General features: G+C 49.8%; 1 protein-coding gene across 2 annotated transcripts; it reads right to left on the bottom strand.

Moving 5' to 3' along the window:
* Positions 1 to 1,905: 1,905 nt before the first annotated feature.
* Positions 1,906 to 12,616, bottom strand: ZIC3 (Zic family member 3; the record flags this gene model as incomplete). 2 transcript variants are annotated; one of them, XM_082610547.1, is made up of 3 exons in its annotated part: positions 1,906 to 2,055; positions 10,136 to 10,299; positions 11,416 to 12,463. In XM_082610547.1, 3 exons carry the CDS (start codon positions 12,461 to 12,463, stop codon positions 1,906 to 1,908), a joined length of 1,362 nt encoding a protein of 453 aa, XP_082466673.1. The 2 variants fall into 2 exon arrangements, with proteins under 2 accessions (XP_082466673.1, XP_082466674.1); XM_082610548.1 differs by lacking the exon at positions 1,906 to 2,055 and adding an exon at positions 9,136 to 9,315 and having other exon boundaries at positions 11,416 to 12,616.
* Between the last annotated feature and the right edge of the window lie 2,826 nt (positions 12,617 to 15,442).

Here is a 15,442-nt window from a genome sequence, read left to right as displayed (position 1 = left end):
GGCATTTAATAACATTTTAATTTTATGTGTTTAAATATTCATAGCTATGTTCATAAACCCATATGCCTGATCCAGTGATTATGCTTATGAAATGCAGTATTTCTTATATGCCCTAACTCTCCATCTATTGTCTGAAAACTGCATTAATTTGCACCCCAGTACAAATCACTATATGTTTTTAGTAAAATATTCCATATTAAAAATAGGAAACTACCCCAAAGCAATGAAACAATAGCTACCTGCAAGAGGAAAAGAAGCGAATTAACACTTGTCCAGGGCCTACTCTGTGCCAGGCTCTCTACGGACATGTTCTTGTTTAATCCTTAGAACAACCCTAGGAGGTATTATTATCATAGTGCAGCTGGCTCATGCACAACTTGGTAGTTTACCTTTCCAAGGGCTTTTTTAATAATCCCATTATAACACTCCACTGCCTGTCTGAAAGAACGCAGTTCTTGTTCTTAAAAACAAAAACAAAACACAAAATTCTACCAACATATCTCCGGGGGGATGTAAGAATGTCAAGTTCTAGGGAGGTAAGAATCAAAGAATCAGAGTCTTTCTTGACCGGCCTGTGTGCCTACTCTTGTTGTAAATGAACAACAAAAATCAGAGGGAGATGAGCAGTTTTCCCCTCTACTTAAAACATTATGGTATCATCAGTCTACTTAGCAGAAATTTTAATAAAACTGGATCTAAAGAACCAATAGCAATATAGTCTGTCAGTCCACAGTTTTACAATACCTCATCATGGCATAATCACGTCAAATAAATAGAATGATGGCCACTCACAGATTACAGTAGATTACAGATGTTAAATGTAAAATGAGAAATCAAGTATCGGGAGTTCGAAGAATTTCTCTGAAGTGTCTTCATCTTCTCTAGTACTACAGTTAATTAACGACAACTTGTGTTTTAATAACACCTATATTCCATGATTCTATAAGTGTTCTAATCAATGGTTGCCAAGTTGTCTGCCCCAAGAACCACTTTGGAGCTTCTGAATAACGTACATGTAATGTGCTATGCTGCAGTGTCCCCTTTCCAGAGGCCCTCCTTTCTCCTTTAAGGTTATTTTCGGCTTTGTCTTTCCCTCTCTTTCTCACCCAAATAGCTCTTTTTTAGTTCAAAATTTTAGCTCTTTTTAGTTCAAATGCTCTTTTTTCTCCAAAGTCATACCTCCAGTTCTTCCTTCTAATCATCCCATTCAATCCTTGACTCTGAATTCTTCCCCTGACCTCCCCAGCACCTGGCCCTGAGTCCCTCTGGGAAAACACTGTGAGCTAAAAACAGTTGGTTGGAGTTTGTTCAGTGGGGTTTTTTCCCCAAGTTTATTGCTCAGTGAAAGCCAAGGTATATCATGAAAAATGTGAATAGAATATAAATTGTCCCAATTCAACAGGTTAATCAAGGTTATTTAGGGGCTATAGTTGTCACTGTAGTAAAATAATCACAAAAAATAATTTAAATGGTTTTATTTAAGTCAAACAATTGTAGAGATCCTAGATACTGCTTTTTGAACACAAACATAGGAAATTAACAAAACAAGCATTCATATTTCTAGTTTTAAACACTTTAGTTCTACATGTGGAATGCAGATATTTGAAAGAGATTTTCAACAAGGTCAACACAATGTACGAGATAATACGCACTGGGTTATGGATTAGGCTAGTCTTCACCTCCATCTTCCCGTTTATCATCCTAAATTGGCTGGGGGAATGTATGTGTGTGTGTGGGGGGGTGCTTTTTTGCTTTTTCATTTCACAAATGATTGCTCAACACAGAATGAAATACACCAAAAGAAGAAAATAGTCTTTTTATACCTAGGGAAGAAGCTACTACTCTTAAAATGATCACTTCAAGGTAACAGACATCCAAATTGATGTGGTTTTCTTTGAAACCTCATCAGTAAATCATTTCTTGCACAGTAGGTTCGGCATTAACCCTGCATTTAGGATAGGTAGTGTTATGGAGGGCTGGCTGCTGCATACCAACGTCAGTATCAAGTTCTTCATCAGGAATTAGAGACTGTCCCGGATACCAAGCAGGACAACACTGGCAAAAAAACAAAGAGTGAACTGCAGATAGGTCAAAACAAGCTACATTTACTCTTAGAAAAATTTCATATAACATTACTGGATATGTCATTTTAAATGCTAGCTTATAATAAAACACGATGGAATCTTTTATTTTTAATACCTCATGTTCAAAGGTACTAAAGGTATGGTCTTTACATAGGTTGTGTTTTAATAAAACACATCAGACAACATAAACATCTTATTAGAGAACATTAAAAACTTGCCATCTGGTGAAGGCTGTTTTTATAGTTACTACAGAGCTCACATTTCTCTATTCAATCAGATCAGTAAATGGGTTGAACTGTCATCACATTAGAAATATACAAAATTGTTTGCTCTATTAGATGATTTTTAAAGAAATATATTTTCTTTAGTTTTAACAGGTTCTTGGCAACAGGAATCTTATTCAAAAAAGTTTTGCTCCTGTGTTAAGTTACTATCAGTCCAAGTGCTCTGAACACTCCCCCCTTTAAATGCTTCCTGCAAACTTAGTTTTTCAAGCTATAAATTTCAATAGTTATGGTAGAAACCAAACCTCAGTGGGAAAAGCAGTGCCCTTTGGAGTTGTCATTCAAACAAATATAAGAGTTCTACCAATTTATCACTTGTCTAGTTTTGCAGAAATTCCATTCACATAACTCCTATGAAAATCAACCACAGTTTTACCATATCAAATGACCCAAAGCACACCACAGGTATCCAGGGGAGATCGTTCACCAGTGCATCTTTAGCTTGATTTTAAAGTCAACCTTAGAGACAATCTGGGCGCTGCAGTTCTCAGAGACAAACTGCCTACCCATGGGCTAAAGATTTTTCAAGTTAATGAACTTTTCATTTGCCACACTTTTGGTACCAAGAGATTTAACCAGGAAAAAGCTCAAACCTCAGGGTTCAAACAACAGCATGAGAAAACAAAGTATACAGCAAGCACCATCTACTTCCTTTGATCTCTCAAAGATGTCAACACTCTATTCCAGTCTGGGGGTGGGGTGAAGTGGCTGAGCCCTGGAAGGAAACTTCACCCAAAGGGGGAAAAATCTGTTTGGTGGCAATTTCAAAACAAGTTTTCAAACTGCAGAAGGGACTCCAGCCCCTTTGACTTGCAGGAACCACACATAAGAAAAGGACAGAAAACACTACAAGGCAGGCTTATTTTAATTGCCCACGGGTTTCCAATGCAAAGCGCGACAACTTAAATGCATATTCCGAATTCTTGCTCCAAAGCCGTCTTCTTTGTGCACTGAAAAGGAGGAAAGACAACCCCATCAATTGTCCTCTGCAGATAAAGGCACTGTTTTGTAGTTTTCCCCCAAATCTGAGCCAGCTTTGCTAATGACCTGCCCACCCACCTGGGGCCCTTCCCAAGGTGGCCCACGGGAGCTGCCCCGCACCTTCAGGAGCCCAAATACTCGACAGCGGGCAGCCCCAGAAGGCTGTCTTTTCGTATAGCTGCTGGCCTCCACGAAGACGCAACCTGAAAGAATTCGTGCCGCTTATTTTTCTACAGGAGACGGGGGTCAATGACTACATTTTTAAAACCCCACATTGTTTTTTCCTCACGAAAGACATCTGAAGGCGAATCTGCAACATTTTTCTGCAGAGGAAACACGGACTCGAGATCCCAGAGCTACCAGGGGTTCTTTCACACGCCAGTATTAAGGCAGTTAAGCAAAAGCTGAATGAAAGTTTTCGGGATCGTGGCCTTTTCTTTTTCTTTTTTTCGTTAGACCACCAGCTGTTACAGCACACACAAAAGTGTACACAGTACTGTTTCTCACAGGCCCGTGTTTAAATGAGATATGCAGAAAACGGGGCCTGAGGAAAGTGTAGGGTTCGAAATCGCAATGGCACATCCGTGTCGCTAATCCAGGGCATTTGGTTTGGAAACGGTGCCCCGTGCTCCGCTCACGAGCCCCGCCATTGTCATGGAAGAGAACAGTGTCCACTCCTTGGCATTTCGAGACTCGAAGGTGCTGGGGGATCCCGACATGGTCACGAAGCTCAAAATGACATCCCCCACCCCAGAGGGCCCGGGAGAAACGATTTCAGTCGGGACTGGAGGGAGTGGCGGCCTCGAGTGGGTTTCAGGTCCAAGCCCCCCCCACCCCGGGAACCCCAGCCCCCAGAAGACTCGCCAACTTCCCACGCCCAGCATGCCCTGGAAGAACTTCTTCGCTTCCGTTTTTTTTTTTTAAACAATTTTGCGCTCTGCCGCCACGACCTACATTCTCCCGCGAGGCGCTCCTAGCCGAGGAATAACAAGGGAGTTGAAACCACACAACAGTTCGGCAGCCCGCAGTCAGCGCTTTGCTGCGCTCTGCGGGGGTTCGCATCCGGCCGCCATGTTCCTGACCCGAGAGCCGCCCCCAAAACCAACCCCCCTTCTCCCCAGCCCTCCCCTCCGCCCCCCTCCCGGCCCGGCCGAGGCCGCGGCGCTGCAAAGCCGCTTTCAACTCTCCCCCGCCGCCCCCTCGCAGCGAAACCCGACTCGACGGCTGCCGGCTGTGCGCCTGCGCGCGGCGCGGGCTCGGGAGCGGGCGCGGGAGGCCGGCGGGCTCCCGGCCGTGGCTTGAAAAGGCCGGAGCGACGGGGAGCGGGGGAGGGGTTGGGGCCCGGGCCGGAGCCTACTCTTTCCTCCCAGCGGGTCACCGCTCCAGCCCCGGCGCGGCTCTCACACGTGCGCGCTAAAAACCCACTTCAAAGTCTGTTCTTGGCGCGGGGGCGGCCCCCGGGCCCTCGCGCGGGCCGCCAACCAGGCCCCGAGCCTTGCCACCCCCTCCAAAACCCTGGCGCGGCGACGAGATCGGGAGGGCCGAGCGCAAGAACGCTCGCTTAAGAGCCCCGGGCGCCGGTATCGGCCTTCGGGCGTGCGAGTACCTCCCTCCCTCCCGCACCCCACCGCCACCGCACCGCCTTAAGAAAATGAATGGAACACAAAGTTTGCGGCCAGCGCTGCGCTGTGGCCATCGAAGCTCACCATTGTTTGGGCTCGTATTGACCCCAGGTCCGGATTAGGTAGCGGCTGATTCCTGCTTTACAGCCCCGCCGGCCTAATGAGGCCGGGAAGGCGATGGGGCGCGAAGCGTCCTCGGAGCCCGGGCGACCGCCGGCTTACGGCCACCAAGGGCCCTGTAGGTGGAGGTCAAAGGGTCAGCTGGCCGAGACCGCGAGAGAATTGACCCTAGGAAATGAGGTCCCCTCCTCCCGGCCCCAGCTTCGAACGGGCCTTGCAAGAACTTGGTGTGTGTACAGGGACCCCGGGCGCCCCGACGAGGGGCCTGAGGACCCCGAGCGGGAGCCCTGACTTCCGCAACGCCTGGCCTCGTCCCGGGGCAAAGGCTGACTAGACTTGAGCCCCGATGGGGCAGACAGCCCGAGAGCAAACCAGCCTAGCTGCCGGGCGGAGATCCCGCGCTTCAGGGGATGAGCACGCCGGTAGCGATTCTTTCAGAAACTTAAGTGGAAAGAGGCCCTTAGACTTTTTTCGTTTGTTTGGGGGGTTTTATAAGGGGAGGAGAAGGAGCCAGGGGCGAAGAGGCGAGGAGACAGCAGGCGGCGAGGAGCGGGGGAGGGGCGAGGAAGTCCTGAACACAACTTTCCTGGGAAGCTTTGTGAACGGAGGAGGTCCCTGCTAACTCTCCAACCTCCGCAGTAGCTAGGACCGACTGCCCTGCTTAGCCTGGACCTGATCTTTAACCTTCCAAGCTGGATGAAGTCCAGACTTCTGTCTGCGTGGAAACAGACACCTTACCCTTCCCCACCCAACGTGAAAATGTTAAACTAAACCACCCATTTTGGAAAAGATGATGGACTTTTAACAAAGGTCTTACCAGGTGCAAGAAGTAAAATTAACAGGTCGATTACGAAGAACCCAGCTGACATTCATGGTTTCCAGCTGATCTATCTTTAGGGCTACAAGGTTTTTTTGTTGGGGGGTGGGGGGTGCGTATTCTTTAAGGTATTTACTGAAAATTTAAGAATGTCAATGTGCACTCCCAGAGTCAGATTATAGGAAGAAAATCTGTGAAAAGTTTTCTACTAACGTAAACTTTTCTTTGCAACAAATGACAAGGGCAGAGGGATAGACTATTTGAGAAATATGATGCTACCCCCAAGATTAGAGGAAATCATGTAGAGGGGCAAAACTTTTACATTATCTTAATATAGGTTATCATCATTGTTCATTGGCATCTTCCCCTCTTAGGACACAATGCTCTACTGTAAATTTTTATGGTAGAGTAATTTCAAGCCTAGTAAAGAAAGCAAACTCTTCTTTGTGTCCTAAGGAGATGTTTAATTGTTTAATATATTTAATGCGGAGGGGTGGGGGAAGCAAGTTTCTGAAGTAATCTTTCAACCAACCCATCATTCTACTGCCATTTAAGGTTAGGTTGCATTGGGGGTGGAGAGGGAATTCAGAGAGAACAGTAAACTGTGGAAGTTAGATGCATATTTCAGAAGAAAAACATTATTTAGACTTCAGTTGGAACACATTTAGAGCCAATCTTATGAGTATGCACTTTCTGAAAACTTGCTGAGTATTTAAAATGGTCTCTGGTTTGAAGTGAAGGAAAAATCCTGAAATAGGAATTTGGTCCAGCACCCTCAATGTCAAGGTCAAGATTGGAATGTCTGGGCTAGGAGTGGTAGACTGACCAGGTTACCTGCTCATCACTTGTGAAGTCATCCCAATCCGTTCATGGCATTCAGACCCTTGCCTTGTCTATTGGTGGAGGAAAGTGCAAGAAAACGCATTCTCCACAAACAAAAATCGCATCCAAAGCATTGTGCAATTAGAAACTGTCAATAATTAACTGTTGACAAAGATCAGTAGATAACTTAAAATACACTGCTTCAACTGTGTCCAGGGAATCAAAGTTTCTTTTAATCATCAGAACTTCTCTGAGCATTTCAATTTAAGATCGATTTATTTGAACATGGAAAAAAAATCAGGCACCAAATACAAAAATGTTATAAATAGATGTGCCAAGACTTTATTTCTTCAAAAAGAACAATAAACAAAATTCTAGAATTCAAAATGATTATGTATAATACCAAACTGACTGCCACCAAAAATTCTAGAGCACTGCCCCTTCAAGAGAAGGAGGTACTTGGCCTATTCATTACATTTCTAAATTCTTTACAATTCCTTATCTCCACCATTCTATTTGCTGATTTGCAAGTTGGTTATTCATGAAGAGATAGGGCGCTCAATATTAAACAGCACCCTAAATTAGTAAGAAAACAAAAAACAAAAAACCTCTATCAGTACTCTACCCACTCCACACACCCCCAAAATAGCAATCACTTTCTTTTTCATATAACTGTAAGAGAACTGTTTGTCCAAATGAGTTGCTTCGCTGAAGATTAAATGGATTGTTAACATTTTATCACAAAGCAAACAACCATTTTTCATTGTTATTGATTTTAATGGAAACAATGCTCTTAACATCTTTGCCTACAAACCATGAACTTTAAAAATACATATTTTGCAAATGTTTTTTCTTTCCATAATATTTCAGAACCGCTGCAGTTATTACACCGCTATAAAAATGTTATGAATAATTGTGATAATTACGAATTGAACTATAAACAGGAAAACAAACCAGCCTTTGCCTTCCAAAATTGTAAATGGACTATGGTTCTTTTAAGAAGCACTTTAATCATAAGTAAGCACGGCTCGACGGGCCTTACTCATCACCACTGTTTCAGACATATGCTTACTTTTGAAAATATATAGATAGATAGATAGATTTGATAGGCAGATTAGATAAGTCATAGATACAAACATATATAGGTATATGGGTGATCTCTCAATAGAATAGACAGACATGCATCTTGCCGCAATGTTCATTTTTATGTAAGATAATAAAAAAAACTAAGGGACATAAAACTAATTAGGTTACCTTATGTTTATATATGTAGGGCAGGGATGATTAAATCCAGCTTCTCAGTCTTTGAAGTACAAGATTGAGATGTCATGGCCACTAACTGAATTGATCAGTAATATTTGATTTGCATGCCGAAAATCCAGGACAAACACATTTAAACTCGCAGTTAAACAACCATCTGAGCTAGAGATAAAGAAAGGAGGGTCTTCCCAGATGGAAACTGACACTGTAAAGAATCTATACTGCAATAGAAAAATAATTTAACAATTAAAAAAGGGATCTGAGTGAGTTATAAATACCAACAAACAAGGTTTCATGTGCTCTTGTCTCCTCTTTGTAGAAGGAGGCTGTTACAAAACAAGAGAAAGGAGTCAGTGGTTCAAAAATTGTAAATTGTGTTCTTTCAAAACAATAAAATATAATGCTAAAGCGGTTATAATCAAAAGCTGTACAGAATTTGTTAGAAAACATTTTCCATAAATATTGTTCAGTTCCCGGCACTTGTAGCAATAATTAAATTACAAACGATAAATATGGCGTCAATGGATATGTATTTACACAAAAAAAGTTATTACAAAAGGCAACCGTATACTAAACGTCACAATCTGTGTAGAGTAACATCACATCCTCAGCCTGAAAAAAATACTGAACAACAGTTTCAACCCCATTAGACAAAAATACATTCACAAGCGTAATGCTTTGAGGAAAAGTTCAAGACATAACAGGACTTTGGCATGGTTTAAGACTGTGAGAGTTTAAACAATCACCACTAAGGCGAAGATTTTTCCATCAGTTTTAACATCACCACCACCACCAATAAGCCTTCTATAACTTCCTCTCAGGAAACAGGACAAGAGTTAAAATGAACTGAAGGCGTTTAGGGATGGGGTGAGCAGAGAGCAAGAGAAAAGGGAGAAAAAAGCAGTGAGAAGATTTTTTTTTAATCCTTCAAATGCCAAAACATATTTTCTAATCCTGAGAAAAAAGGGCATGGCTACTTTGGGATCTTGCCCCAAACCTTCCTGGACAATTGCAATTAACAAGATGTAGCCCTATGTATGGCCTCTTGCCTTAAAACTCCATTTCCATCTGATTGGTCTCAGTTTTCTTTTTAAAATGCATTTGGTCCGTTCTATGGTTAACAGGGTTTGTGTTTGTGTTTGTCCTCAGACGTACCATTCGTTAAAATTGGGAGGAAGTCCAGGGTTGTGGCTGGTGCTAGTTTGAACTGCAGAAGGGGTTTTAGTGGTATCTTTACTGTTTGCAGAAGCTATAGCGGGTGGAGTGGAAGATTCATAGCCTGAACTGGCAGCAGGGGAGGAATCTGACCCTTGAGATTCATGAACCTAAAATTAACATGTATATATTATAATGAATATAATTCCAACTGGCATTGTGCAAGCAAAAACAAGAGCAGAATTAGAGCACTGTAAGAGCAAGACCGCCCAGTGACCCACTTAAAAGAGAAATGCTGCTGATTTGGGGGTTTTGTTTTTAATTTCCACATTACCCATGTCTAGAAAACCCCAAGATGTTCGCCAACAAAACAGTCTGAGTCCTAAGACTGGCATTATGGAAAAGGAATAAAGCACTCTGATTTATTCATGCCCCTTCAGAAATGCTTTCTCCGCGGATGGAGCGGGGTAAGCACGTAGTCTTTGGGGCCCTACAAAATACTCCGGGCCCAGGTTTCGCCAAGCCCGCTTTGGCTTGGGAAAGCAGGCACAGAGAAAGGTGGCACGGGCGCCCTGGGCGCTGCGAGGTCTCAGACAAATGCGTGGGAATCCCACCGCGCTCCTCGGCCCTATTGTTTTACCGGAAGCCGAAGAGGGAATGAACCACCCGCCCCCGGGTTCGGCGCGGGCACTCTCGGTTCCCACCACGGGCTGAGCCGGGTAGAGGCGGCCACTGCGACCTCCAGCCCTGGCGAGCTCGGTGAGAGCTTCCCAGTAAACAACTGATTGTTCCCTCCGCTCCCTCCTCCTCCCCACTGTGCTCTCCCCCGCCCCCCTCCGGGTCCCCAAAATGGGTTCAAGGTGTCAACGCTGGAGCAAATCGGATTTAACGTGGAAGATACAGGGTTGGCAGCGCAGGCGCTTCCGTTCCGCGACCCGGTGTCGGGCCGAGTGTTTATAAACCGCCGACCGCTAATAAAGAAGTAATTACCTTCATGTGCTTGCGCAGGGAGCTCGGGTGAGTGTAGGACTTGTCGCACACTTTGCAGATATAGGGCTTGTCCGAGGTGTGCACATGCATGTGCTTCTTGCGGTCGCTGCTGTTGGCAAAGCGTCTGTCACAGCCTTCAAATTCACATTTGAAAGGTTTCTCACCTGCAAAACGCAGAAACGCAAAGGGGGGTAAACATGGTCAGGGGCCGAGAGCTTCCTTGGGCCGAGCAGCGGGAGACAGAGCGTCCGGCGATCTTCCCCGAGAGGGAGCGCCGACTGGGGGCGGCTGTAGCATCTCTTTTCCCTGGTGAAAAATGGAGAGCGCGGGTTGAGCCTGCTGGGGTGGGGAGTGGTGGTCGGGGGCGGGGGTGGGGCAGGGCCGGCCCAGAACCTGCCCGGCCCTTTGTTCTCGCGCGGGATGGAAAGACCCTGGCTCCTCCAAAGTTGCCCCTGAGTTGTGGTACCCCCCTACCCGGCCCGGGGCCTCCAAGCGCAGCCCCGTACCGCCGATATCTCGGCGTTGCAGCCAAGGCCGGGCAGGACAATGGACCGGGGATGGGACAATCCCTTTTAGTTCCTCCTTTGTACCTTTTAATTTGCCTCTTTCAAATGCAGCGGTTTTGCTAAGCCCAGTATTAAAAACCTTGGGTCGTCGTACTTAACGTTCGAAAAGAGAAAACTATATAAATCCAGGGGCTCTGGACAGTTTTACAAGATGCTCTGAACAAGCCACGAAACTGGGGTGCCTTTTCTACTTTAGCTTTCCTCCCGGAGAACTGAATTGAACCTGGAACTCCAAATAAAAATAGTTTGACAAAAGTATCATTTAATTAGGAGATGTGCCAATCAATGGTAAAAAAGAGCGGAAGTAACCGACAGTTAGTTTTCATTAGCATTTCTATGGTTGCCTCCCCCGACTGTGTGCCGAGACTAAGTCGCTCGTAAGCAACTCCTCTCCACACGTTCGGAGTCCCTTCATAGTAACCCAGAAAGAGACAAAAAGAGGCGGCGCCAGTTTGTTCCTGGGCGCGAGAAGGTTCCAGTTAGTTCCTGAGACCGCAGAGCCGTCTGCCCGGGAAGCTAGAACTGGGCAAAACCGCCGCGGGGCGGGCAAGGCGAGAGGTGGAGGGACAGTGACAGCGCTACTTTTTCGAGCGGCCCCGGCAGGGCGCCGCCCCTCTCTCTCGCCGCCACCCCTCGCTCCCTCGCGCTGAAAGTTGGCTTCGTGGCGCGGTGCCGCGGCGGACCCCGCGCCCGCCCTCCCGCCCTCCCCCTTACCTGTGTGGGTCCTCTTGTGGATCTTGAGGTTCTCGGAGCGGGCAAAGATCTTCCCGCAGCCCGGGAAGGGGCAAGGGAAGGGCTTCTCGCCCGTGTGCACCCGAATGTGATTGACCAGTTTGTACTTCGCCTTGAAGGACTTGCCCTCGCGGGGGCACTCCTCCCAGTAGCAGACGTGGTTGTTCTGCTCCGGGCCCCCCACATGCTCCATGGTGACATGTGTCACCAACTCGTGCATGGTGCTGAAGGTCCGGTCGCAGCTCTTCTTGGGCCGGCTCAGCTGAGCCTCGTCGATCCACTTGCACGACAGCTCCTGCTTGATGGGCTGCCGCATGTAACGGAAGAAGGCGCCGGGCCCGTGGTGGGCCGCCACGTTCACGCCCATGTTCATGTTCATGGGGCTGTAGTTAGGGAACTGCGCGCCGGCCGTGTAGGGGTCCGTGCGCGGGCTGGCCACCGGGCGGTACGGGTCGGCGCGGCCGAACAGCTCTCCGCGCAGCCCCAGGTGGACCTGGTTGTTGTCCACGTGCCCAGTGGGCGACGGGTGCCCGGCGCCCTGCTCGTGCAGCCCGGGGAAGAGCAGGTAGCCGGGGGGCTCAGGAATGCCAGCCGGAGCGTGCAGGCTGCTCGCCGAGCCGGTGAAGAGCCCGTGCTGCCCGCCACCCGAGGCCGCCTCGCCGAGCCCAGAGCCGCGCTGGCGGAACAGAAAGTCGCGAGTGGAGTTGAAGGCGGCGGAGGCGGCACCGCCGTAGCTGGGCACCTGGCCGGCGTGGTGATGGTGGTGATGGTGGTGGTGATGATGGCCCAGGGCGTTGGCGTAACCCGAACCCTGAGGCGTGAACGCCGAGCTCTGGCCGGAAGACAGATCGTGAGCCGCGGCGGGGCTCAGCTTGAAGGCGGCGGCGGCGGCGGCGTGGGGCGAGTCCCCGAAGGGATTCAGCCCAATGCCCGCCGGCTCGCGGTTGGGCATCTCGTGGTGGCGGGGAGCGCCGAAGCTGCCGACTCCCAGCCCGGGGAACTGTGGGCCTCCGTCCAGGAGCATCGTCATGGGTGGGGCGTTCTGGTCACCAGCGATCCGGCTGAAATGAGCGAGGGTGCGGGCGAAGATCTCCGAAGTGTCGCAGTCGTAGAGGGGTGGCGGCGACACCACCTTGGAAGACCCCCAAGGCAGTACCAGGGGCTGCAACTTTCCGTCGCTGCGAGAGTCTCCTGCAGAGGGACAGGAGGGAGGAGGGGAAGTAGAAGGACCTGGAGGGGGGAGGAGAGGGGAGAAGGGAGGAGAGAAGACTCTGGGACTAGATCTGGTTTAACAAACTAACAAGCGTGCACAAAGAAAAATAAGCAAAATAATAAGTGGAGGACGGAGTTTGCCAATCCTGTCCGGGGCACCCCTCCTCACCCCGAGAGCGCACAACCGCAGGACCAGGAGGCTCCCTCGGCACGGGCCTCACGGATAGACTGCGCTTAGAAGCAGAGCCAGCTCGCGGCCGGCGGGCAGGAGTCAGGCTCGGTCCTCGCAGCTCGCCGCGCCAGTCCCAGCCTCTTCGCCTCCAGAGTGATGTCCTTGGACTGATAAAGTCACTCACTCACTCCCCTCACATAAACCGAGCGGGAGGCCGCGCGGCGAGGGCCAATGGGGAGCCAGCTGGCCCGCGGTCACCTGACCCCCGGCCCCGCAGCCTATTGGCCATCGCCACAGATTGGCAGCGCGGAGCGGGGAACATGGCAGCCGCGGCCGAGCGGCCGCCTCTGATTGGGCCGTGGCCGGGAGCCTGGCAGGTGAGGCGGCGGCGGCGGCGGCGGCGGCGGCGGCGGCGGCGGCCGGGCGCCCGCGAGTGGGCTCCGCGGGGCTGGCGCTGCCGTGGGGAACTGGAGCCGGGCTCAAGCTGGCGACCGGCGGGGCGGAGCCAGGGCCTCTCCCTGGCTTCCCTCCCGTCAGAAGCGGTCGAGCACCCCTCGGGCGCGCTTTACCCGCTTTGGCCAAATGAACTCTTTGCCGCTCGAGGATCGTTCCCACCGTCGGCGCGGCGCTGGACGTCCAGCCCCGCTTGGGCCCGCTCCGCCTCAACACCTCGAGAATGTGCCCCCTCCGCGGCCGCAGGGCGCGGATCCCGGGGCGAGAACAACAGTTCCACTCTCGCGGCCCATTAGCCGCGTCCTCCCCACGCGCCACTGTGGGCCCTGATGTCCCCGAGAGCCCAGACCCAGGCCGACCAGCTCGCCGTCTGTGATCCAAGCTGCTGCCGGCCGGCTGAGGCCCGAAGGAGGAGAAATGGTTACAGTTAGAGCCATCTCCCTTACTTCCGTCTGAGCCGCGCATTGACTCTTTGGTTTGTGAGTCGTGGCTGTAGTATACTGTCCCCACCACTGTCCCCGCCATTCCCCCCCGCCACGACACACCAGGCACAAGACGGCAAACACATATAACACAGTAAACTCGCACACACCACACTAAAAACACACACAACTAGCAACAGTAAGTACACACAACACATTAACACAACGAACTACACATAAAACAGTAAACAGGCACACAACAAATTAAACACACAACAGGATAAACACGCACGTAACAGCAAACACACAGAGGCACAAATACTAAACATGCACAGTGTACACTTAGCCTGTGCACACCAAACATGCACACAACACACTACACAGCAAACTCACTAGACACACACAGGATCAGTGCCGTTTTCAAACCACAGGGCTAAACAGCTTCGAATTCTCAACATTTTCAAATGCAAAAGTGGGGGGCGGGAATGGGGATTGTGAGGTGGAATTTTCTTCCCTCTGAACTGCCAAGGCTTTGCCCTCTTCTACTCCTACCCAAAGAAGCATATAGTGACCTCGGGAACTTCTTACCCTTAAGGATTGACTTTCCAGGGCTGTGTGTGGGATCACAGTCCCCTCTCCTGTCTGGTGCGAGGTCTTTCTGGACATAATGAGCAGGTTCAGACAGGGCTATAAATCCACTCATGTTTTGTCCAGCAGGGCATTTGCGAAGACTGTAGGAGAGTGAGAGTGAAAAGAAAAGGCGGAGAAAAAGATGGCTGTGATTGTCACACCCCGAAGAGAGCCGAGCCCCAAAGTCTGCGCCTTGAGGCAGCCTCACAGCCTGGCCGCCATCTCTCTGTAGGAAACCGAACATCTGATCAAGTTCAGAGGCGCTTGGCAAGACCGCCTCAAGCAGCGCTTTATAACTGCAGCCTTTCATTTCCTGCCCCCCCCAATCCGCCTGGCCTGGTCAAGACTTCACCTTCTTTCTTTGCCAGTTTGCTGGGGGGAAACCCTGCCGGTAGCGCACTTACGTAGTCACCCCCTCCCTTCAAACTCGCCCCAATTCTCCCTCTACATCACAGCTCTCTCCCCAGGTTGGAAGGTGAGTTCACTGCTGACTTAAAATTATTACATCTACTGAAAACAGGCTCTCCAAGACTGGCTTCCGTGCCGCTCAGCAGAGGTTTTCTTTGCGGGGGAGCGGTGCGGGGGGAGGAAATGCTCACTGAAGAACAAATAAGCCTAAATCATGCAAGTGAATTCCCTGGAGTCAGGTTTACAAAAAGGGATGATTGCTTTTCTTTCTTTTTCCCATTTCTTCCCCCTTCCCCCTTTTATATTCTCCCTTCCTTCTACCTCTCTTCACCTCCGAACAAGCCCCGCGGACCCTGGGCGCACAGTTGGTCTGAGAAAGTTTGGATTTCCTACCGGCGCCAGCCCCGAGGACGGCGGGGCTCGGGGGCGGGGAGGAGGCGGCTCTCGAGCCCTAACCCGGCCAGCGCTGATGCGAGGGTTTCCGGGGAGCCCCGCCAGGTACCCCGAGAACCAGGGGCCCGGCACGTTTGGCAGTCCGGGCCGGCAGCGGGGCGTGGAGCCGAGGAAGGAGGGCGCCGAGGGAGCCTCGCCTGCCCCTTTGCGGGGAGGGGTCCCGAGCTTAGGGCAGGGGATGTCGCCGCCGCTGACCTACCCGGTGCCCAGTGTCCGTTTTGATATGGCCACATTCCGATAATTAATTGCCTCCAGCACG

Source organism: Mesoplodon mirus (genome assembly GCF_964341445.2).
Source record: "Mesoplodon mirus genome assembly, chromosome: X".
NCBI classification, from domain to species: Eukaryota; Metazoa; Chordata; class Mammalia; order Artiodactyla; family Ziphiidae; genus Mesoplodon; species Mesoplodon mirus.
This window is presented reverse-complemented; position numbering and strand designations above follow the sequence as displayed.